This window comes from Stylophora pistillata, chromosome 3, assembly GCF_964205215.1.
Source record: "Stylophora pistillata chromosome 3, jaStyPist1.2, whole genome shotgun sequence".
Classification (NCBI taxonomy): Eukaryota; Metazoa; Cnidaria; class Anthozoa; order Scleractinia; family Pocilloporidae; genus Stylophora; species Stylophora pistillata.
This window is the reverse complement of record NC_142521.1, coordinates 32,153,465-32,178,783: the sequence shown is the minus strand read 5'-3', so window position 1 is coordinate 32,178,783 and position 25,319 is coordinate 32,153,465. Positions and strand designations below refer to the sequence as shown.

At 38.4% G+C, this 25,319-nt stretch overlaps 4 protein-coding genes and 1 long non-coding RNA gene across 5 annotated transcripts in view; 2 read left to right on the top strand and 3 right to left on the bottom strand.

Moving 5' to 3' along the window:
• The first annotated feature begins 2,630 nt into the window (after positions 1–2,630).
• Positions 2,631–4,248, top strand: LOC111335965 (uncharacterized). Its single transcript, XM_022941975.2, has one exon. The coding sequence runs from the start codon at positions 2,707–2,709 to the stop codon at positions 3,688–3,690; it is 984 nt and encodes a 327-aa protein (XP_022797710.2). The 5' UTR covers positions 2,631–2,706; the 3' UTR covers positions 3,691–4,248.
• Positions 4,249–8,402: 4,154 nt separating this feature from the next.
• Positions 8,403–10,806, bottom strand: LOC111329623 (adenosine receptor A2a-like). The gene is made up of 2 exons (XM_022934367.2): positions 10,412–10,806; positions 8,403–9,656 (listed from the first exon to the last, which is right to left on the bottom strand). Exon 2 carries the CDS (start codon positions 9,636–9,638, stop codon positions 8,838–8,840), a length of 801 nt encoding a protein of 266 aa, XP_022790102.2. The 5' UTR covers positions 9,639–9,656; positions 10,412–10,806; the 3' UTR covers positions 8,403–8,837.
• A 1,834-nt stretch (positions 10,807–12,640) lies between these two features.
• Positions 12,641–25,319, top strand: part of LOC148735661 (uncharacterized) — a 15,857-nt gene continuing 3,178 nt past the window's right edge. The window contains exon 1 of the long non-coding RNA XR_015998752.1: positions 12,641–13,050. This is a non-coding gene — a long non-coding RNA (uncharacterized LOC148735661). The remainder of the gene's footprint in view (positions 13,051–25,319) is intronic.
• LOC111329629 (adenosine receptor A3-like) lies at positions 13,357–14,351 on the bottom strand. Its single transcript, XM_022934373.2, has one exon. The coding sequence runs from the start codon at positions 14,256–14,258 to the stop codon at positions 13,464–13,466; it is 795 nt and encodes a 264-aa protein (XP_022790108.2). The 5' UTR covers positions 14,259–14,351; the 3' UTR covers positions 13,357–13,463.
• LOC111329618 (adenosine receptor A2a-like) lies at positions 19,804–21,840 on the bottom strand. The gene has a single exon (XM_022934360.2). The coding sequence runs from the start codon at positions 21,480–21,482 to the stop codon at positions 20,676–20,678; it is 807 nt and encodes a 268-aa protein (XP_022790095.2). The 5' UTR covers positions 21,483–21,840; the 3' UTR covers positions 19,804–20,675.

The following is a 25,319-nucleotide window of genomic DNA, read 5'->3' as shown; positions in this document are numbered from 1 at the left end:
CACTTCAAAGCAGAGGAGGTTATCCTTACGCTTTATTTAATACTCTTCGGCACAAAAACTTCTGTTATGTCACAGTCTTTAGCCTTTTCTTTTATTTGCCTGAATAAGTATTGGTGACATAGTTAGCAATATGGCTGAAAAACACCCATTTTTTTTCCAGATTACACTCACTTGAGATGTTTATTGTCTCATTCGAAAAAGGGACATAGGTTCATTGGTCATGTACATGTAAAATTTTCTCCCTCGCTTAAAGTTCTCGCTGAAGCTCCGCCTAGGTGAAGAAGAAAAAGGGCCTCTCTGAAATCGGGGATCCTCAAGGAATAGACAATGAAGTTAATGAAAGAGTTAGTGAACTGCATTATCTTTATGATATATACCATTACATTCGCAGGTCCTGCATGATATAATTAACAATTATTCCACGAGCGCGCGTTGGATATGATTGGCTTCTCTAACTCCAAATACATCTATCTTGATAGACGCTTGGGTGAGTAGTATCGTTGTGTATTTTTACGAGTTGTGCGGTATTTTTACGAGTTTGTAAGGTGATTCAAAATTTAAACAACGAGTTTGTATTCCTATTCGACTTCGTTGAATAGTTATTAACTAATCTTACGCTGCTTTGTAATTAAAGGGGAACTCCGGGGTATTTTTGAAGTAATTTTGTATTATTGACCCGTTTCTTCTGTCTCGATTTTTGGTAACCCTTTTTGCTAGCCGTTCGTTTTAACGTAAATATGTTTCCTAAAGTGAGAACGAAAAACGCGATTAGAATTCCGCCATCTTGGATGTTTATGAGCCGTATTAAATTGGTCAGCAGTACCCTGTTGCGTCAGATCGTCAATACCCTTTTCGCGGGACTTTCTAAAAGTAATAACACTTCGCACTGATACGTTTTTGAGATTGTAAAGCTAGTTTATTTTTAAGTTCGACGAAATGGTGAACTGCTGTGTTCCTGGATGTACCAATTACTCTGCTAAGACAACAAATGTGAGCTTCCCTAAGAATCCATCGGATAAACAGCGGAGGAAAGCATGGCTGGAGAGAATTCGTCGCTTGAATATGCCGCTCTTACAATACAGTTATGTCTGTAGTGATCACTTCTCGGCAAGCTGTTTCCAGTCGAATCTTCAAGCGAAGATCGCTGGGCAAAAGTATAAACGCTGGCTGAAGGAGGATGCTGTGCCTTCTATATTTGACTATGCTTCACAATCTACTAAAAAGAGACCCCGATTGTCAAGCGAAAATCGCCGCGATCGACGAATGCATCAAGAAGTTAGTTAAAGTTTTTGTTTTAATTATTGCCATTTACGAGGTGATTTCTTCAACCCAATATGTTACAATTTCTCACTCTCTGTGAATAAGAAAGGACCGTAATCTTATTCAAATAATTATATAGAAGGGCTTTGACCGACGACAGAGCATTTCTCCGCACCGAATTACAAAACGAGGTAGATAATAATTATTTATCTTGCTCCATGCATCTTCATACGTAATTGTACCTCCTCGACGCTAAAAATTCCCCATTTTGGACTATAAAACGGGCTTACTTTTTGTCCTCTCTGGATCAGGGGCTAGATATATAAATTTACATAAGTATTTTTCCAAAAGAAATAAAGTTTCCATAACAAACGAAGTATACTGTCATTGTTTCGTATCAGGATGTCGCGGAATTACTGGCCGCTACAAACGATCAGAATGCTTCCACAGAAGGAGTATTAAGTAATGAGGAAGTTGTTTCTGAAAATTCAGAATCCTTCTCTTGGAGTCCAACGAAGTGCGATATTGGAATTCAGTGCTGTCTTCAACCTCTTATCCTCAAAAGTAAGGCAATACAAACAGAGTTTGAAGATGCTGCCATGACTACTAGAGTTAGGACTAAGTCTCCCCATCCGACCCATCCTCTTTCAAAAACTTCATTCATTAATGCTGAAGGATGGAAAGTTAACAATGATCATAATTATGCTATGCATGCTCCCCCATATGTAGTCTTTCCTACTTATGAAGATGACAGTTTCAGTGTTACCTCATGGCCCCCTCTGCCTGAGGTGGAAGTTGTGATACCTAACACTGTTACCAAAGAGAATGAGATGGATGAAAGTGATGATGACAGTGATTATGAGGATGATGACTTTGAGGACCCAAATTGGCATTTGCCACTACATGTAAATAGTTTCACCAGAGAGGATGTCAAGGATGACACATTATTTGAAGACGAATCCAAGAGAGACTACATTACCCAGACTCTGAAAAGAAATATGTTGTCTTTGAATCATCTATAAATAAATTGCTGAAAAGGTGCCCCAGTTGTGGAGATATAATAATCGATTGTGAAAGTAAAACAAGTGGTAGCATGTTATCAGTTCAATTGAGTTGTAACAGTGGCCATACAGTAAAGTGGGATTCACAGCCAGTAGTCAAACAGAAACCCCTGGGAAATCTATTGTTGTCTGCTGCTATTTTGTTTACAGGTAATACTTTTACTGCAATCAGCCAGTGGGCATCATGCTTTAATCTTCAATTTTTCAGTGAAAGTGTCTTTTATGACACACAGAAAAGTACTTGTTCCCTGTTATTCATGAGGCATGGGAAGCTGAAAGTAGGAGGCAAATGGAGATTCTCACTGCCAGGGGTGTTGTTAATCTTACTGGCGATGGTCGCTGTGACAGTCCAGGCCATTCTGCAAAGTATGGCACTTACACTTTTATGGATGAGGACACTGGTAATGTGGTGGCATTTCAGGTGGTTCAAGTCACTGAGGTCACATCTTCTAATGCAATGGAGAAAGAAGGATTTACAAGGTGCATAGAAATGCTTGAAGGAAAAGATATCACCATCAGTAGGATTGCAACAGATCGCCATGTCTCTATCACCAGTTCCATGGCCAAAGATCACCCAAACATCAAACACCAATATGATGTGTGGCATCTCTCCAAGTGGGTGGTAAAGAAGCTGACTCATAAGGCAAATCAAAGGGGATGTGAGGGCCTCTCATCATGGATACAATCAATCTCAAACCACCTATGGTGGTCTGCTGCAACCTGCAATGGTAATGTTTTGGCTCTTCAAGAAAAATGGAAGTCACTCTTAAATCACATCTGTAATAAGCACATCTGGTCAGGAAATACTCATTTCCACCAATGCTGTCATCAACAAATTTCTCCCTCTGAAGCCAAGAAAGTCAGTTGGCTTAAGCCAAACAGTCAAGCTTTCTTCGCTTTAGAGGAAGTGGTCCTAAACACTAAATTGTTGAAGGATATTGCTAAGATTACTGACTTCTGCCACACAGGTAGATTAGAGGTATATCACTCCATGATGCTTAAGTATTGCCCTAAACGTGAGCATTTCTCATACCAGGGCATGGTTGCTAGGACCCAGCTTGCTGCTATTGACAATAATCACAACACTGGCCGTAGACAAGCTGTAATAAAGTCTGGAGCACAGGAAGGCCTGGCACGCTACAAACTTTGCTTTCCCAAGGCAAACAAGCGATGGGTTGTAAAACCCGTAACTGAAGAGAAATCCTACGAATATTTGAGAGATTTACTCGCTCAGGTTGTTCAACGATGTGAAGCGGGAAACAGAATTGCTCAACCAATACCTGTTCTTTTACCGAGAAATATAGCCGCAGAGCCAACACCTCCGAAGGCAGACATCATTGATAACCATTGTTCAAGATTTAATAGGTAAATTAAAAGCCACAAAGAATGTGTTTGTTCGGTGATTTAGCTCAAAGGGATTCTCATATATGTTCAAATTTTTTGTTTAAAAACTATATATTAAAGACATACTAGTTTACAGTTGTCAGAAGGAGCCCGGAGGTTGTTCATAGAAGTAGGAGAAACTAGATAGCTCTTCTTTAATAATCAATTCACTGATTTACTTTAGGTGATTGCATGCAATACAATATTCCATCACAAATCTCTGTAGTTGAGAGAAGCACTTGTGTTCATCATTGGCAATTATATTTAAAGAAAAATTAATGAACTAACAAATGGAGCATATCACAAACAGAGTATTGGAAGGAGTAATGCAAAAATAACTAATTTTCTTATTGTGTAATCAGGCCTTTGTAGAAGGGTTCAATGGATTGTAAAATATATTATTGTACAACTATGTACATCATGTCACTGCTTCAGTTTATAAGTAAGATAAAACTTTTCATCAAATCATTCGTCAGCATATCGAAAACCTTCAAAGGCAAACTCTTCTTCTGGCCCTGGTGGAGGACAAAAGTTTGGTATACACATAACTGCACATGATGGTAGAACTACCCTGATTTCCTTGCCCAGTATTCCCCAGCACCACCGAGCCAGCTGTCTGTAGGCAATATGTCGAAATAATTTATGTTCAGGGCCATCGTATGGATCTTTGTACTGTTGCTTGTACTGATACCAGGCAGTCTGTAGGACCCACTTGTTTATGCAAACTGGATGAAAACCTGGATGCTGCGTAATGCATTTTGGTTCCTCTTGACATTCACCACTAGTTACTGCCGCAATATTTTTTTTTTCACTGCCGTTATTTCCTGACAGCAAATACAGGCCTCCACTCTTCCCATAACCTGACAGTTCTCACACGAACACCTAGATTTTAGAAAATGCTCCGCGGTTAAAAGAAAAAAAACTGACGCTGTCTCAGGGAATGAAATTTGTATTTAGGCTCTTTGATTACATATTTTTATCGGTATGGACAGTGCATAAAGTATTCACTTATTTATACGTAGTTTGTACAAGGAAAAATAAATGCTGGTCCGAACGGGGATTTTGGGATCCTACCGCTTAGATCTTGTCAGTACTATTACAATCTTGACCTCGCAAGCGACACTGAAAGCTTTGCATCGTACACACACTGCATGAAATGAATGGTCTACTTAGTCGTCCTGCAGGGCCAAATAAAACAAGATACCAAAAAAAAGGTACACACCTGAGTTAAGTATCTTTTATTCGTTCTCTTATTGTACGAATAAACTGAAAGCAGTACATGCACATTATCGTATGAAAACATCGCAGTCGCATGTTACATACCAGTCAGAATTTTTCAGTGGCGGATTTGTGTTTTCCTCCTCGCTTTCCTCGCCCGAGATGCTCTCGTTATCGCTCACGCTTTTATCTGAGTTCCTGCGTGGCTCAAACTGATAAGGCTGAATGGAAAAGCTATTCGTAGCACTTTCTTCGTCGTTAAAACTATCGTTAATAGGGGCAGACCCGGATAAATCCATATTTCGCATGTACACTAAACAAGTCCACACCTTGATATGATCTCGCCAGGATCATATTTCTTGACTATTTGACGTCACACGAATACACGCTGACCAATTCTGAGCAGGCAGTTAGCTTTCAAGATGGCGGAATTCTAATCGCGTTTTCGCTCTCACTTCAGAAAACATAACTAGGTTAAAACGAACGGCTAACAAAAAAGGTTATCAGAAATCGAAAGAGAAAAAACAGGCCAATAATGCAAAATTCCTTCACAAATACCCCTGCGTTCCCCTTTAAGTCTTTATGCAGCAACACATGTTTAGTTACTGCACATCTAATCATTGGTCTGACAAGTCTGGCATACAAGTAAACAATGAAACCTAGTTTAGCTTCGCAGGAGGAAAGCATTCTATGACCACATTCTATAACAGCAGGAAAACACCAAGAAAAATTGTTTAAAAGAAGAACTTCATAAACTCAACAAAACGGGTCCCAAAAGTGAAATATCTGATTGGTTCAAGCATTTCTTGGTAGGAGGGGGGTATTCTTCATATTTTCTCGATCTAATTTCAAAAGTATGGCGCGCATTAAAATCGAACAAAGAATTTGTTATTCATTACCTCGCTATTGTTACTTGAACTCTGCTAAAATACATACTGAGTCTTTATTTCGGGCTTCCAGTGGAGTGATAAGATATTTTTCCACACATGCTCGCAAGGAATGTGTTGAATTAGTCAACAATGAACACAATTTTGGTTAGCAAAATCCCTCTCTTTATGCATAAAAATTCCGTGTTTTGTTCTCTAGCTTGTTAAGAAGTTTGGTTTTTAGTCCGGCTAGAACCTGGGATATTTCCTGCGAGATGGCAGAGAGCCTCAAGGAAAAGATTAATTTTTTTCTGTACTCATCCGAGATTGAGCAATTATATACAGTGGACTCCTGGATCAAAAGTACCGAATATAAAACAAAAAGATGCTGGAACTCGTTCAAGAACAAATATGCATTATTGACTAAGTGTCAGGTCAAGATGGCTGGATATTGGCCGAGTTTTTTTTCTTCTATTTCCTTTGTTGGCCTTTTTATGGACCGAGACGAAGTCGAGGTCGATAAAAACAAAAAAAATAAATTTTTGCTTCAAAAGAATTTGTGTTGACAAAGCAAACCGGATCTTCATTCCGAAATTTATTGAAAGTCGTATTTAAACGGGAAAGAAAACCACTTAGAAAGTGAATTTGCAATCAAGACCTATAGCAATTTAGTTGGGAATTTCAGCTCACATTGATCGTTTTATTTAAGTTTATACGTGTATAGCAATTTCTGTTTATTTCAACGAGGACTTCGTGAAAGCTTTCTATTAGCAGATTCAAAAGAAACGAACTTAGTTAAGCGATAACAGTATGTAGTGTACTGCGACTAAAACAAATAGCTGAACAGCGTTTGAACCGATGTAAGCGTTTCGGTACTGTTGTCTTTCGGTTTTACTACGTTTATCGTATTGCTGATAATATTAATAAAGAAATTTAATATAGTTAACTCCTAAAACTGAAAATAAATTTTCAACAGCAAAATTTTAAAACTGACGTTCGTTTGCTGAAAAAGCTCTGGAAAAGACTAAAATGATTCCCAGGCTTGCAAACTTCTCAGTGGTAGACCAATTCTGACCAGAATGTTCGCGTCTTCTTTGTCCAACTTTGGAGTATTCTTCAGTAGCCCATTAAACTTCCTCACGTCTCGTACAATTTCTCGTCACTTTTCTTCACAATTTTTTCCGCATTCTCGGTCAGTATTGCACTTACTTATTGATAATTTAAATGTCAGTCTGCTCTTTTATAGAGTGCCGGCGCTTTGGTTGGTTTCTCACATTATTTATGAGTTTATTAGGAATCAGCAACTTGATTACAAAATAAGAGTAAATTTATCATTCTTTGTTACACCTCACTTCTTCAGATCCGAGACAATTTTTTGTACCCTGACATTTTGATTCAAGATCATATTCAGAGACGCGTTTTTCTAATTCCTCCATTGAAAGAGTTCAAGAATAGAATTTCCGACAAAAATACATTTATTGCGTCGTGTTTGAAACAAATATACGCCACTTACATTTGCAACTTTTCTTTTCGTTTGAGAATCCTACCGATTGCGATTTCCAGCATTTGTAACAAATGTCAAGTGTTTTCCTGAGCTGACCTGTATCTTTTCGCCTGAACAGTGCGAAACCTCAGTCGGATACTGGCATAAACACAATCAAGGCTTAAAGGGGCCGTGTATACTCCCATTTTTGGCTCACAAGCCATCGATTCCCCCATGCCCTCAAGAAAGTAAAAGTCGCAACAATAGCATGCCATTGTGATAGTAGCAGTGCAACTAGGTAAATTGTGAAGAAATGATATGTTAAGATGGCAACAAAAATGAACACAGCTACCCATTCTTATCATAGACTTCGCCACATAAAACTAAACACAGACGCAAGGCATTAAATATTCAGTAACGGGTGTTTTTTATCATAATCTTGACCTGAACACCGCAGACAAGAAACCGTCTTTGTCAGTCTTCGTCGAAATCTTCATTTGATGCATGCGGTTGTCCTTCGTGGGGCTGAACCATACTCGTAACTTTCATTTATTCGTTACTTCTCGAGTACGGTGTACCACAGCTCACAGTAGAGCTTACGGACGGTAGGTATGAAAATTATTTCAAGAGTGTTTCAACGCTGACTAATACAAAATTACAGCAGATTTGAGAGATTTGTTGGTGTCAACTGAAAGTTTTCACAGTTTTCTGCGTCATCACCCGCTTATTCGTCATCAGTCTATTGGACACTCTTACGGAAAAATAAGAGCACTTTAGGGCCCGAAAAAAACCGACGTTTAATTTTTTTTTTTTTTTCTTCCATCAGAATTGGGCCGTACATATGATGAGCTAACTAGATACGCAAAGAAAAAAAAGGTTTCGTGTCATAGGAACTTTAAGGATCTGGATTTTTAACATTTGCTTTTCTTTTGAATAAGTATCGGTGGCACATCGAGTAACTAGTATAGGATAAACCAATTAATTGCAGGCTTAAGATAAAATGAATAAAAAGTCTCTTCAAATCAATCGTGGACAGAAAATTAAAACCCTCATGATTTAACGTGGTTTCGTCTGTCAACCCCATGAAAACAGATGCATTTTCTTGACAGTGGCTTTAATAAAACGAAGGCGTTTGTTTGTTTGTTCGTTATCTCTATTTTACCCATGTTCATTCTCCTAGAGTTATCTCCGAGGCTCGACCTAATAGAAGTAAGAAAAAAGTGCCTTTCTGTTATCTGGGATCCTTAGGCCGAATATACGATAAGTATTTAAGTATAAAGGTAGGCTACTTCAATGCAGACGAGGTTATGCTTAAGCTATGTTTATATTGATTTATTTACTCTTTGCTTGAGGAATACTAGAATATCACAGTCTGCGGCCTTAAAGCTCCTCAACCTCTCCTTTTATTTGAATACGTATTAGTGACATGTTTAGTAATATCACCGAAAAACTCCCATACCTTTCGCAGATTACACTTACTTATTTCGTCGTCTTATTCACGCGGGTTCATGGGTTACGTACATGTAAAAGTTTCTACCTCTCTCGGAGTTAACTCTGAAGCTAAGCTTATAAGAAGAAGGAATAAAGTGCCTCTCTGAATTCTGGGATCCTTAGCGAATAGACGACAACGTTGATAAAGGAGTTGATGAACTGCATTATCTTCATGATATGAAATACTAGGTACGGCCATGATCGAATAGACACGCCAGATATGAACACAGTGTTTATAACCTGGTGAGGTCCCCAAGTTAGAATAAACGCTCCCGTTATAGTACGCAGGGTTTTTGCCAATTTCTTATCTCGATCGTCTACTTGGACTTCGTTCGGAAGTCGATGACGTTGTTTTCTCCATATAAGAACATAAGCAATGATTGTAATCAGAAGGGGAGCGAGGAGAAGTACGTTTGTTATGATTGTGAAGCCCATCAAGGATGTACCGTCGTAAAAGCGAAAAAATCTACACGACATTCCCACCAAACCACAGATCCACGGGATTCCGATCACGCAGGTGTAGAAACGTAGTGTCAGCGTTCGATGGCGGAGAGGCCATAAAATGGCGTGCATTCTCTCCAGTGAGATGCTAGCGAGAGTAAAGATAGACACTACACCAGTAAAAATGTCTGTACATTGAAATACGAGAGACAGCAAATGATCTTCATAGAAACCAACAGCAATCCACAGAGGAACTGATAAAGTTCCCACCAATGTGTCCGCAATGGTCAGGCTTAATATCAAGTAACGCGCACGATCTAGGAGTTTCCATTTTACAAATATGATAATGGTAGCTAGATTACTTGTAGTTATCACTACCGCTATCAAAGAATATGCTACAGTCCAAAAAACGTTCCACCGGGAGGAAAAATCCATGAAGCAGGCTCGCTAATTCTGTAAAATAAAAACAATTCTGATGGCAAACTTGACACGGAACTTTAAGTAGAGAACACTTTTAAAACAACTGGTGCTTCTTAAGTCGTAAACAGGAAGTTTTCATATGCTCAGTTCATGTAAATACATTCCTTGAATGACAAGTCTGGCATGAATTATCACTTTGGCGTCGGCACATGATGAAATATGAAAAGAAAACGTTTGAAGGAAGAGCAACTCATCCTCCAGCCCTTCGCAACTGATAAAAACCTTTTTGCACAGAGGGACAGGTTCGGTTGTGCTAGGACCTTAGCCTTCAGCAAGGGTGCTGGAAACATTTCACTTAATAGAGAGAACAATTGTACATCTGTCTCATCAAACTTTGAAAGAGGTGCAGATGCATGGTATTAGTGGGAGTAGAAAGGAAACTTATCTTAATATAGCTTTGAGCAAAAAATTTTGTACGAAGCCTCTACTGAGTTTTTTGGACTTCAGACAAATACTTTTCAGTTAAAATATTTCAATTCCAAAGAAAATAAACAGCTTCTTGAATGGCGAACGCAGCTAATTGTGCATGGCTTTATTTTAAATTCATTATTTCAATGAGAACGAACTGGTATTGAAAGTAAAAGTGTTTCTTTTTTCATCTTTTTTCTTAATGTTCTCCATATCGAGTTGAATAACCTTGGTTAAGCTGAGAGAGAAAAACACAAAATAATCTTAAAAATTTCCATCTGTAGGATACTGGGTTGGTTTAAACTCGAAAGGACTCTCACCTGTCTTTTTAAGGATGAACAACAAGTTTTGAAATTGAGAAAAGCCAATTCCTTGATATACGTGTTAAGTCAGTTTTGGCGTTGAATGAGAGATAAAACCTCCCGAAAGATTGTATTTCATCTTTCTTTAAGTTATGAAGCGAACACAAAGATCTCGAATTATTAGTACAAATATCTACTTCTGAAGCAATGGTGTCAATAATCAATAAGTTTTGACATCTTCCTGTCAAATAAAGGGAGTATTGCGTTTCTGGAGTCTCACGAGACAAAGTTATATTGTTGATCACCTCTAAATTTCTTTCGTGTTCTTAAAAGGCTTCATCGGAGTAGTTTGAAAACCTGCTGCCACAAAAACTTCGAGTCAGCTATAGCTTGTTTGGTGTTTACACATTACGCAAATATTCACGGGACACCGGGTTAAGGCATTAACAGGAAAAAATATTGGTCTAGGAGTTGTATTACACAAGCAGCCTGAATACTTAATAATATTGTAACTATGGAGATTCAACCATGGGAACAGCGTCATTTTTTAGTCATGATATTCTAAAAGCAACATAAGAAGGCTGGGAAGGCCGCTTTGCGCTGCTTCTCTAAGGGAGAGGTACACCCCAGACACCAAGTAGTTTTTGCTTCACTTAACATTTTCAAGGGTAACCTAGAAGTCTGAAAATTGTCTTCAAATGCCGGTGTGTGAAATTCGATTATGAACGCGAACATTTTAAAACGACTCGGTAACCAGGCTGCAGACTCATTAAATGGCAACAGCGTCAATGTGATGTTTGCAAACCACTTGGAGGCCTGCTTCCAAATAATTAAACCTGGATTAGGTTAGCCTACCTCAGTTATACATAGTGCGATGATGCTCGTGTGGGAATTGGGTTGAAGCGTGAACAAGAAATTTAGTTATTATGAAATCTGTCGCCTTCTGTAACCTAATGCGACTAAAGAAATAAAAAACGAATCTCGATAATCATGGGTATGAATTGTTGGGTTTGGTTTGTTTAGCCTAAAACTAGGATGTGACCGTTTTTCTTTTCGTTTTTGTACTTTTGCCGTTCAGGTTTTTCACTTTTAGATAACTCGTGTCCTCTTACATACTGCCACACTTTGTCACATGACCAAAAAGCCAGAGTTTCTCGCACGTTTTCCTGAAGTGTGTATTAATTTTTTTAAAATTGTCCCCTTCGACTTCGTATGGCACAGAATGTAAGTAGTATATTTTATGTTTATTTTGTCATTTGATTTTTTTCCTTTAGTTTTCCCCGTTTTGTGACTTTCGACCGGAACTACTTTCGTGATTCGTTAGTGAATAAAGTGTAATCGACAAAACATGCTTTAAAAGAGAGGACGCCCCTGAAGCAAATAAGGTTTTACTGCACTTGAGCCTACCGTTTCTGATATTATTCATGTGTTAAAAATTTCGAATATGGGTGCCACTGACCGATTTCATAAGACTTGATAACCACGTCGCAAATTCATCAAATGGTGAGAGTCTCTACGCATTTTACATTTGTTGCATTGGTTATTGCAAAAAATAACCACTTTAGCTAACAAATATCATTATTCGAGTCAAAATGCCTTAGTTAGCTCGATATTATTAAAAAGAGATCACAAAGAGAGGACGATTAAACTTGTGTTTATTCCTTGTACGTTGTAAACTGTTGTCATTTCCAAGGAAAGAGATGAAAGAAACATCTTTAGAGCAAACACGAAACGCCTCTTTTCTGGTGTGAACAACCAAAGGAAATGTCAGACACATAACCACTATCTCAGTTCTCTATTTATGCTGAAAGCTAGAAACTGCTTTACCCTAAAAAACAAAAACCGTAAGACGTACAAATCATTTCCTAAAGCATATTTAATTGGAATTTATTGATTTATCTATTCATTTGTTTCTCGAAGCATTGCAATCTTACTTCTCGAAGAATCAAAGATCTAGAACAAGAGCTTTTGAAGGACAAATATAAAAGTATCATCTTTATGTGAGCATTTTTTGATGAAGATTGACATTTGCTGTCGACAAGATGATTGGAATACCCTGTGACATGTCCCCTCCAATGTTGGTGGTTTAACCGTGGTTATTCTTCCTTTATACATAGCTATAAATCTAAACAGACTAGGAGAAGTCGTGGCTGTGAAAAAGTGCTCGATGCGGGTTATACATAGGTATAAATCTAAACAGACTAGGAGAAGTCGTGGCTGCGAAAAAGTGCTCGATGCGGGTTATACATAGGTATAAATCTAAACAGACTAGGAGAAGTCGTGGCTGTGAAAAAGTGCTCGACGCGGGTTGCAGAGCGTTTCATCGTGAGACGATCGCAGCGCAAGTTGCGTGAAACTCAGAGTAATGGTGAAACGATCTTCCTGTCATTAATTTATAACCGCTATGTATAAATCTATATATTTGTTTCCCTGATGAACATTTATTCATTAAAATTCATTATTAAGCTCAACACGGGCGCTGTTCATGTTTACTGTTGCGCGAGTGCTCCGTTTAAATTCATATAGCGTAAGAAATATCGCATTGTTTGTCGGGTAAATCGTTTAATTTAAGACGCGTTATGTATTTTTTTTTCAGTTATCTAGTTCAGTTAAACAAAGCTAACCATGTACTTGCCAAATACGGAGGCAGTCAAGAAGTAAGTTATTACAGTTAATTTTCTGTTTGTTTCGAATACTATTAAGGCTGATTGCCAACGTGGTTACCTTATACTTTAGATCGAATTGTATTGTATTGAGTTATTTTGAATTTTAGTTCGAATAGCGTGTGTAATTATTTATATGTAATTGTATATATATATATCCATTTTCAAAACGTTGCAATTTGAGAATATATATCAAATAATATATTGATTTAAAAGTATTACTAAAAGTGTTCATTGCTTTATTTTTTAAAGTAACGTGTTTATATTGGTCACCTCCTTAAAATCAGATGCAAATTTTTTAACAGACGCTTTGATAATGAAAAGCCTTTGTTGGTTGGTTGATTGTCTTTACCGAGTCATATTTCCTCTCCTGAACTCTTTTCTGGAGATCACCTCAGGGAACGTCACTAAGAATAAAATGCTTCTCTGTAGTCTGAGATCCTTAAGGAATAGACGGCAAAGCTAACAAATGAGTTAATGAACTGAGTCATCTTCATGACATGAAATACTAGGTGGGGCCATGATCGACAAGACACGGAGAATATGATTACAATGCTTATAACCTGGTGAGGTCCCCAAGTTAGAAGGAACACTCCGGTTATAATAAACAGAGTTTTCGCGAATCTCCTGTCCTGATCGCCCCCAAGTATTTCGCTCGGTGGTCGACGATGCTGTTTCCTCCATATAAGAATATAAGCTATAGATGTAACCAGAAGGGGAACGAAGAGAAACGTATTTGTTATGATTGAGAAGGCGAACTGGAATATAATGCGGAATTGAAAGAGCAGACGAGACGAAATTCCAAGCAAACCGAAGACCCACGGCATTACAATAAAGCAAAAGTAAAATCGAAATGTCAACGTTCGGTGACAAAGAGGCCATAGAATGGCGTACATTCTTTCCAGTGAAATACTAGCAAGGGTAAAGATAGACACAACACCAGTAAAAATGTCCACACATTGAAATAGGAGTACCAAAAACTCCTCTTGTAGATAGATGCCAACAGCAATGTAAAGAGGAACTGACACAGTTCCTACGAGTGTGTCCGCAGTAGCCAGGCTTAATATCAAGAAACGAGCACGCTCCAGAAGTTTCCGTTTTACAAAGATCACAATGGTAGTGAGGTTACCTGCAGTTATCAATATCGCTATCAAACAATATATTACAGTCCATAAAACGTTCCAGTAAGAGGAGAAATCCATGAAGCAGGCTTGCTGAACCTGAAATAAGAAAACAATACTGATGGCCAATTTTTACAGAGAACCTAAAGTAAAGAACAATTTCGAAGCAAATGGCGGTTAGTTAGTTTCTGCTGCATGTCAAGTATGCACATGTTAGTTAATGAAAATGCATTCCTTGTTTGACAGTTCTGGCATGAATTACCATTTTGGCATCGGCGCTCGTCGGAATATAACTCTTGCTAAAGGAAAGTGTTTGAAGGCAAAATCATCCTACTACACCCTAAAATTACTAACAGAGTATTATAGAAAGGGAAAGTTTTAATTCTGATATTGAATGAACCCATCAGCACAGGTGCCGAAACACTTCACTAAATGAAGCGAGCAATTTGGCATCTGTTTCATCCAAGTTTGTATAATGCGTTAGACTTGTGATAGTAAAAGATGAAAAAAAAGAAAACTTTAGCTTTAGGTAGCTTCAAGAAGCTTTAAAAATTGAACGACACTAAATTGATTGCTCTCTTTAGTCTTCAAAAAAATTTTCTAATAAGAGATTTTATAAAATATTGTCCATGTCTAATCACAATTTATTGACAAATGAGGAACTCTATATATTGATGATGACTTATTCCTCACGTATGAAAAATAAATCAATCACCTCTTAAATGACGAGCGCCTTTGTTCGTGGCTTTATCTTAACATTCTTGTTTCAATAAAAACGAAATCTTCTTGGTGGTGAAAGCGTTTGTTTTGATGATAATGTTCTTCAAAAATTTCTAGCGATAATTTCTAGCCTCCTTGCGGTCTCCCCTCTTAAATACGTATGTCCGCACACATTGTGGATATCCGAACATGGAAAAAAATAATGTGGGGATACGATATGCAAATTTTGTGACGTCAGCACGGCCCTAGGGGTCTGGGGAGAGTGTACATCTTAATTAAGATGGCAGTCCGATTATCTAGTACACCTGGAGTAAGATGATGTTTTTCTAATTTGTTTAATTAATAGTTTAAAAACAAATATTACATCGCAGCCAAGGGCCTGAATTGCATAATATTTTATAATGATATACATATATCTTATTGACCAAGCGCGAGGGCCGTACTGGGAAAATATTGGCCCGAGTTCTTGACAGTACGGACCTCGCTGCGCTCGGTCCGTACAAAAAAGACTGAGGGCCGATATTCTTCCAGTACGGTCCCGAGCAAGCTTGGTTAATAAGAGATTTATTATACGACTGAAGTTCAAAGCGACACAAGTGCGGTATCATTCGGGACAGTGTCCGGTCCAATACTTAGAGAATATTGGACCGGCAATAGAGCATTTTGATTGGTTGATTTTAGTTATTGGCCCTCTGGCTGTCCGAGTCGTGTAATAATATGTTATAATCGATACATACAGGAGTATAATGCATACAGGAATATAATAAAAAATTACAATTGTATCAGAAACTATAAAAAGATAAAATATCACTAAGATCGAGTAATACTAGGCAATTCGCTCCGACGAAGGGCTAACGCTCGAAACGTCAGCTTTTGTAATCATTACGGTGGCCAATTTACCATTTCAACTTTGATGATATATCCAAATTATTTCGTTACTCCCACCGACGCAGCCCCAAACAGTTTCTTTCGAAACTATCAGCCTTAATACTAGGCAAGCTTGATCAATCAAATATTCACACGGTGTTGTTTGCTAGTCGGGACATGCTCGAGATGAACGACCGCTGAAAACGCTTGGTGCGCACGCCAGGGAGGTCGTACTTTCTAATTCTCTCTAGGGTTATAATGGTTTAAATGATTGGTAGGAAATAAGTAAGATAGTTTGTGGTCATTAGAGATTGCATCAAACAGTTTAGATCACTGTTCCTCGCGCCGAGACTGCAAGGTGTCTAAATTATAGTTAGTTCAAGCATAGACTGTAAGAACAATCTGGTAAGATTATACTTAACGCCCTTTTCTGTACTCGTTCAATATCATTGCTTAAATACTTGGGCAATGCATGGTGAAAAACGGGCAAACAATATTCCAGGATAGGTCTATTAACAGTGGAGTAAAAGTTGATTATATCACGAAGGTCCACCCCTGAGGAGAACCAGGAAATATAATCTCTTATTGGTTTTCTTGATAGCCTCAGATATATGATCATTCCACATAAGATCATTAGAGAGAGTCACACCTAAGATCTTGGCAGAGCTAACAACAGAGAGATCCTTCCCATTAACGGTTACAGGCTCCAAAGCATGGTTGTTTTTCTTAAAGTCGATGTTCATGACTTTACAATTATTGGCATTTAGGGTCATTCGTTGATCGCCTGATCAGGTTTCAACAGCATGAGCAGCACTTTAGATGTTGCCCCACTCTCCTCGCGGCACGATCTTGGTTACAGTAGTGTCATCCACAATTTTTCCAGGAATGGAATCCACGGACCCTCAGGTAATTATCATTTGGATAAATAACCAGGGGCCCAGTTTAGTGCCATGCTGGACGCCAGCAGGGATAGGGCCCCATTCCGAGAAACAGTCCCTGGACAGCTTGACACGTTGTTGGTGATCTGTAAGAAAGTCAGTAACCCAGCAGGCGACACTCGTAGAAATAGATAGACTGAAGACCTTACGTACGAGTAGGGTATGGTCAATAAAGTCCAACGCCTTCCTATAATCAAATAGGACAACTCACACGGCAGCTCCACTACCGTCAGTGGCATTGGATCATTTGTGTACCATGGATATTAGGGCATGAAGGGTGGACGAAATTGGAATTCCTCCGTACTGGTTGGGGTCAATAACCTCCATCACAGCAGGGCCAATATGAAGACCAACCACGAAATTTTCCGCAATTTTAGACAGCGCCGGAGTCAGGGAGATAGGGCGAAGATGTTAACTGATATCCTCAACAGGTTTCACCTTTAGTATTGGGATAACATTGGCCATCTTCCATGCTGGCGGGAGTCTGTTCTCGGCAAAACTGCAGTTAATGATCGAAGACACAGGATAAGCAAGAATGTCAGCATACTCCTTAAGGAGCCAATTAGGTATCTCATCCGGTCCAGCCACCTTAGGGGGATTCAACTTAAGGAGCAACCAAAAAATGGCAGACTTAGGAATAGTAAACAGCGTGGATTCCACCCCGGGGGTAGGAACAAACTCCAACCTCCGAAAGGACTCCAGAGGCTCGACAAACGCAGCGTTGATCATATTTGCGATGTTGTACTCAGAGAGGCCTTCGGTGCCTTCAGTTTGTAAGAATGAAGTAACGGTGTCGGTATCAGTTGCAGGAGTCATTCTCGCAATTCACTTGACGGAGTTCCACCACTGGCTGAGTTTGGTATGCTTTAGCTGGTTAACTTTTGAAGTGTAAAATTTTCCATGGCGTGCCTTACGTTCTCGGTTCACCGCGTTTCGATAGTAATGGAAAAGACTGACGTCCCTCGCGTGGATCTTGGATTTCTTGACGGGCATGATAATGTCCAATCCAGTCTCGACAACGTCCGCAAACAGTTGGATTTTTGATGCGCAACCCTGCCTGCGCTCTACAGGCGACCAGCCAATTCCGCAAAAATAGCGACCGCGTTCGAGTTTCCTGCTGGCGCATGTGTCGCGGCGCGACATCTGCTTTCTCAAAGAGCCCTCTCTCCCAGGTCTCGTTTTAGGGCGCAAAATGACAACATTGTGATCGGAGAGTCCGAAAGGCGACAAAGTCTGTACAGAGTTCTTGTCGTACAGGTAGAGGAGGTTGGTTAAGACCAAATCCAAGGTCCATTCGCCCCGTGTTGGTTTGTTCACCAGCTGTTTTAATCTAAACTGAGTCCTCATGCAGTCCTCTTTCAAAATTCAGTTTGGAATGCAATTCTGTAGCGATACCGTACGATCACGTAAAGGGTACTTTTTATCAGCGTCATTACTAGTTGAAAACGTGAAAAACTTCAATTAATAATTTGCTAGGTTGGTGTTATTAATATATTCTGCGTGGTATATCCACGAGTTCGCCATTGTGTCATTTTGATGAAGAACAATTGTTAAATAGTTTGTAGCTTTAGCAAGCCTCTACGAGTTTAACTCATACATATGCAATTTATTAACCAGCTGATAAATTTGGCATAAATAGATATTTTTGCACCAAAATGAAACCTTCATTTTGCAAGGTATGGCTTGAACGACCAACTCGTCTTATACAGGAAATGTAGAGAGAGGTTCAGTTTTATTCAGCTCTGCCTCGGACATACAACATTAAGCGAACTCTTGCTTTGCCATCTGCTTCGTCAGACTTCGACAAAACCTCTTGGAGTATTAAATATTGTATTTGGGAACTTTTGTGGTAGCACGCAGGGACAAACGAGATCTTTAGCTTGAAAACAATTTTCTTTAGAAAGTGTAAAAAATTTTTGTTTTCATGAATCCTTGTTCATTATTTCGTTATTTATCTGCTTTTTGACCCGCCGCAGCCCTGTTTACAAACGAGTGTTGTACGTACACCTGTACCATTTTCTCTTGGAATCTGCATAATGCAAATTAACAGTACTTTTACGGTTATATGAGAAAATTACCCTAGTCCTATTTCAATAAAATGTCTGCTCTGTTGCACTTTGTAATATCCGTCGCACTTTTTAATGAAACTGTCACATCTTGTAGTACCGGACGGACTTTGTAAATATACTTTGTCGCAGTTTTTAACAAAAAGCTGTCGCATGTTTTAATAAAAATAGCTCTCGCATTTTTCGATAACAGACAATCGCTCTTCGTAAAAACGTGAATTGTTGCACTTGGTAATAACACTTATCAAACTTCGTAATAAAGTTGCCGTAGGTGGTTTGAGGCGAGTAAACCCACCAAAAATAGCCATCGTCCCTGTCTTTAACGAAAACTGAATAATAATAATAATAATAATAATAATAATAATAATGATAGCAACTATTTAGTTCCAAATCTGCGATCCACAAATACACCGCGTACAAGAACGCTCTACGCGAGGGTCAAATATAGACATTTTATTTTACTATTTGTATATGCTCAAGCTAAATTTCTGCCCAACTTGAAAAAACTCCTTGATGAAGTCTGCCATTATCTAACGAAGCGTGTAGGAGATTAAAACAAGCTTTTTATCATTCAAGTTCGTCCAGTGCTGTTCACTACTTCATCATTTAAAACAAGTTATAAAGAGGTTCCATGAAAGAAAACAATTTTTCGGACTGAAGTGTACCGGACCATTTTAAAAGAGGCAAATGGTCATAGCTTTGGTTATATCCTTCACGCTTTCTGACATCACATGTTAATTCAAGACTTAACGATTGTACTATACTCAATAGTTGTATGAACAATAAAGTTCTCTAGATAATCGATATCATAGTTCTTCATGATGTTAGTGATTATCGCGCAAAACAGGAATACTTCGTTGCTATCGCTATCCGAACAAATCTCAATACATTGTGTGTACAGAGAACTTTAGCGTTAGAACATTATCATTATCAGTAATATTAGTATTAACGTTTTTATAGACAGGAATGATGGTTATCATCGAGTTTACTCGCCCTCCAACCATCTTATACTAAGTTTATACAAAGTGCGACAGCTTTATTACAAAATGTGAATATTTTATTACAAAGAGCGACGATTGTTACCAGTGCAAGAGCGTCACGATATGAAAGAGTACTGACCCTATTATAAGGACAAGCTAAAGAATTTGACTAAAGGTACCTGAGCCTAGGTTTCGAGTAATCTGAAGATACACGAGATTTCGATGATTGAATACGCCATTAAATTATCAGAAAAGGCAGCTAATGTTGGAGCAAATAGCCCAAATGCTTCTGTTGAAGATTGGAATCTTTATCCCAAAAAGAATGTCTGGTGTCTATGTTGTGATTCAATTTTATGCTTGGTTTAAATTTTATTTTCCATCGTTTTTGGTTATGGTAATGTATGATAATAGGGTTGAAACAATAGAAAATAAAATTTAAACCAAGGATAAAATTGAACCACAAAATCTATATGATGTCTTATGCATACTCTTAATAATAATTACAAGTTTTCATTTTCTATTTGTATTGAATATGGCGAAATTAATTTTCCCTGGTCAATTACAAGTTTTTATTTTCTATTTGTATTGAATATGGCGAAATGAGTTTTTCCCCAGTCATTCTTCTGGTGACTACTCAAAGTTATTCAAAGATGGAACTTCGAGCTACTACACTATTGTTTCATTATTACACGACTCTGGAAGTCAGAGGGCCAATAACTAAAATCAACCAATCAAAATGCTCTATTGCCGGTCAATATTCTCTCATAATTGAACTTGTCACTTACATGTAGACAGCTGTCGGTTCTCAAGATGGTAGCGTTAATCCTAGAGACGCTTTTACTTCGTGTGTTTGTTACGATTGTGCTCTAAATCTAAATCTATTTAGTTTTACTTTCCCTCTCTTTAGGATCTAAATTAGAACACACGCTAGAAGGCACAGAAACTAAGTGTCTGTCTGTATTCCGGAAACCTCAAGGTGTAGATAATAACGTTTATAAAAGAGTTACTGAACTGCAATATCTTCATGACATGAACCACTGTATAGGCATACGGTCGCTGACTGCATGACATGCAAAATGAAAATAACAGGTTTGTAATCTGATGTGGACACCAGGTTAGGAGGAACGTTGCCGTTATAATAACCAATGTTTTTGCCAGTTTGTTGTTTTGATTATCTCCCTGGACTTCGTTCGGAAGTCCACGAGGTTTTTTACTCCATATCAAAATGTAAGAGGTGGTTATCAGCAGAAGAGGCGTTAAGAGAAATGCGTTTGACATGACTGAAAGCATCATTCGAGAAACAACCTCAAAATGATAGAGCAGTCGAGATGAAACTCCCAGCAAACCAAGTAACCACGGGAATCCGATGGCGCACGATTGAAAATACGATTTCAGCGCACGATGGCGGAAGGGCCATACGATGGCGTGCATTCTCACCAGTGAAATGCAAGCCAGAGTAAAAATAGACACCATTCCTGTAAATATATCTAAGCATTGAAATACGAGTACCAACAACTTTTCATGTGGATGGATACCAACAGCAATGTACAGGGGAACTGATAAGGTTCCCACGAATGTGTCTGTAATGGCCAGGCTTAATAAAAGGAAACGAAAGCGCTCCAGAAATTTCCGTTTTATAAACATCACGATGGCAACGAGATTACCTACAGTTACCATTGTCGCTATCAACGTAAATGTCACGGACCAGAACACGTTCCAAGTGGAGAAATCCATAGCGCGGTCAAAGATATGCAAAATTAAATAGCAATGAACACGCAACTTAATATATGTGTCCCTGGAAATTGATAGTCAACATGCATATACCTGGTTCATTCATATGCGATTCCTCATTCAATGTGGCAGACGGACATCGTGGCAGCAGTGCCTGTTAAAACCGAACACATCGCCACCTGCTTCTTGAAAGTTTAAACATTCCAGGGATGATAATGTTGCCCAGTCTTCGTAATTAGATGTGGGAAGAGTAGACTGTTTTGGTCTCAGGTAACCTTAAAAAAAAAGACTGCGCGAAATTTTTTTATAAAAGCGTTTTTACTATTTATTTAAAATTTTTTTTTTTGAGAAACGGGCTCCAGTTTCGAGTTCTCTCGGTTCAGAGTTCTGGTGCCGAAAATGATTGCGCGAAAACGAGGCCAAGTGCGACAGTGGCAACTGTAAAAGCGTTTTTACTCTTTTTTTTATTTCCTATTTTTAATTAGGACGAGCAGTTAAGAATAAAAACCAACGATATCAAAGAATGACGTTTCGACGGCACCATGCCATCATTCTCAAATTCAAATAAATGCATTTTGTGAGTTTATTATATAGAAAAAGTACGCGTGAAGGTCTCAATGCATATGATTAAGAAATAGAAACGATGAATTAAAGATAAAAATGGGTGAATAAAATATAAGCGTGGTGCGCTTGAACTGTCAGATAATTAGGATGATGTCGTTTAATCTGCATGATCTAAACTCATGATGTTTGTAATTTTATCATTAAAGACCTTGAAATAATTAACTCGAACAAAATTATTAAATATCTATAACTTCAGGGGAAAAAGTATGACCTGTTTACTTCCTTCGACAGGAAGACATTCAATTTTGAAAGTATTAAAACCTTTGAAGTAACTAACAAATACGGTGTTTAATGGCAACAACCTGCGTGTTTTTTCAACAAGATCACAATCTCTTCTAACTTTTGTTAAGATAGGTCGGTCGGAAAAGAGATCAAACACTGTACAGCAAAAAAGCTTTTGAGGATATGTACATTAATTTTGTAAGTTTGGTTCGAAGTTTTTTTTCTTCCCAAATGTGCGAAACAGCTGGCTTTTTAAGCCACACGGATAGTGTTAATGGCTACCAACTTTCCAACGGCTCAGTTTTGGAGATCGTTAAAACAATGAAACTTGCTCGAACATCAATGCTATCGAAGAATAAGGGAACGATTGTCTACTTTTCCACTGTCATTTCATGTTAAAGAATGGTTAACACGAGAATTAGAATGTCTCGAAAAGATGTTAGTGTTCAGAGCATTAAATGGACACCAGGTGAATATGAAGGTTCCCGTTACAAGAAAGACTGAGTGGCCGGCTTTCAATTAAAACTATTTTTCTATTTATTTTTTTCCAATTTTTGCGAGAGATATATCATTATGGGATTGGTTATTCGTTTTTCGACCAAATTAAAGCATAAGCAACTAAGGAAAAGGCTAGGGGTCCGTTTCTCGAAAGTCCCCTTAACTTAACAGGGCCCGAAGCTGCATTTTAAACTCAAAATTTTAAGAAAAGAGACGCAGGTTCTGAGCAGTTCATTTTGTTGTTTTAGCGGATAGTTTTATTCTGCAATTTTCAAAACTTTGAAAACCGCCATCTTGAATTAGAAAAGCGGCTTTACGCATACGGGCCCGTTTAATTCCCGCCGACGTTCGAGAAACGGGCTCCAGTTTCGAGCTCTCTCGGTTCAGAGATCTGGTGCCAAAATTACTGCGCGAAAACGAGGCCAAGTGCGACAGAAAAAAAAGTCATCTACAAGAAATGATCTCTCTCAAAGGTACAAAATAAGCAGTTAAGACTGCACATGGCTACTGCTCCTGCGTGAAGTGCACATATTTATGAGTCACGCTTGTTCCACAAAAGAAGGATAACTCAAGAATATAGTGACTAATGACACTAAACCACCAATACTTGAATGATAATAATAGTAATAGTAATAATAGTAATAGTAATGATATTAATAATGATGATGACAACTGACTTTTTAGTGGTAATGATAACTTGTAAGAACCTCACTCCTCCTCTATCGGTCCTTTCTCTACGCTTCAATAATGACTAGGCTTCTTTTAATTTAATTTTGCCGGTTAATTATACATTATTTTCTTAATTCATTGGAATTCCATTTCTGTGAGACTATTGTTTCTCGTAACAAGGCATACCATGTTGTTGGATATTCCGCCATTCTACCGTTCCAAAGGGTCACTGTTGACCTCGAGGTATCGTATTTTGAATCTTGTTCGCTTCGCAAATTTTGCGGCTCTTTTTAGCATTTATCGCTGATTGAAATGGTTAAGTGCTCTCCTTTGGAATAAAAGTTATTTCAAAGCCTCCACGTACGATGTGCAGATGAAACATATGTAGATACTAATGAAAGGAAAAGTCTTTTTTCAATTACGTGGGGGAGAAGCCACTGTGAAATAATTTTTAGATGTCTACCATCTTTTGTGGTGTCACGGCAAGAACTGAAAAAATTACATCTTCGGATCTACTGGGCTTAATTTTCTGATTCAAACGGTAGAACTCCCTCAGCTCAAAAACAAAACTTTTAATTCAAGTTTTTACGATGCGCCGACAACACCATTAAGACATTTCTGCAAGATAAAGCTTTGTTTTTCACTCGCCATCCTGAAAAAATGGTGAGATGCTCATCGTTTTCTGAAGTTAGTCCGAAACAGACAATATATAAGTGCCATGGGCAAATAGTGTGATCACGTGCTAATTCCGAGTTACATTCCAAGCGATTAGAAGAAATCGTCACCAAGCGTTGAACGACCGAAGATTTTCCGAAACAAACAAAAACCAAGAGCTTGGAATATCGAGTAAAACTCGGTAGACTTTGTTTTGGGCGAAGAGGTTGTTCATATATAACCGCCTCCCGGTTAGCTCAATGGATAGAGCGCTGGACTGTTGTGCGGGAGGTCGAGGGTTCGAGCCCCGGCCGGACCAACACTCAGGGTCTTAAAATAATTGAGAAGAATTTGCTGCCTTTCTATAACATCAAGAAATGGTTAGATATTCTAGTCTTCTCGGATAGGGACGAATAAATGGAGGTCCCGTCTCCTGCAGGGTTGGGGTAGGAGACGTTAATTTCCCACACACGAGATTACTGTGTGATGGATGTCCTCCCCTGGGGTGGGATGGGTGGGAGGGTGGACTAGCACGAATGGTTCCTATGTTCCTTTCTAGTCCTTCCCCACTGCAAAACTTAATGCAGTGAAAATGGACTAAATTAAACTAAATTAAATTAATATCTTATTGTTCCGCTCAGTCACTCAACAGGAAAACATTAGGGCTTCACCTCCGTAGCTATAGGAGGTAGTTGCCTCAAAAAAGACTATTAAATAACCAAATCTCCCTTTTAAGCCCCTCATCAGTTTTTCACCTAAACTTACAACAGACTAAACTTACAAAAAAAGAGTTGATTTAACAAATAAGAAAACAAAAAGAGGTGATGATGAACTTGCATTAGACATGAAGTCCTATTCAGTAACACGCTGTCCTATATACGAAATAGTAATAACGAGTTAGAATGGAATGAAAAGAGAAAAAACTGTTATATCAGAAGCTACGTTAACTGATTTTCGAAAAATTCAAAATCAAACTTTCTACAGTGTCCACCATTCCTCACTGACCATCCGGGGTTCAATCTTCGTTAAAATTTGAAACCAATGTTTGACTAGTCTGAAATTTTTAAAGGGGCCGATGGAGTTGCTACGATGGTGCAAATTACTTCGACCAGGCTTTTTTTGTTTTTTTGCTTCCTAAGATAGTTTTCAATATTGAGGCTGCTAGTGGACGAG

Coding starts and splice junctions, on each gene's coding strand:
- LOC111335965 (XM_022941975.2), top strand. CDS start 2,707: ATGGATGAGGACACTGGTAATGTGGTGGCATTTCAGGTGGTTCAAGTC.
- LOC111329623 (XM_022934367.2), bottom strand. CDS start 9,638: ATGGATTTTTCCTCCCGGTGGAACGTTTTTTGGACTGTAGCATATTCT.
- LOC111329629 (XM_022934373.2), bottom strand. CDS start 14,258: ATGGATTTCTCCTCTTACTGGAACGTTTTATGGACTGTAATATATTGT.
- LOC111329618 (XM_022934360.2), bottom strand. CDS start 21,482: ATGGATTTCTCCACTTGGAACGTGTTCTGGTCCGTGACATTTACGTTG.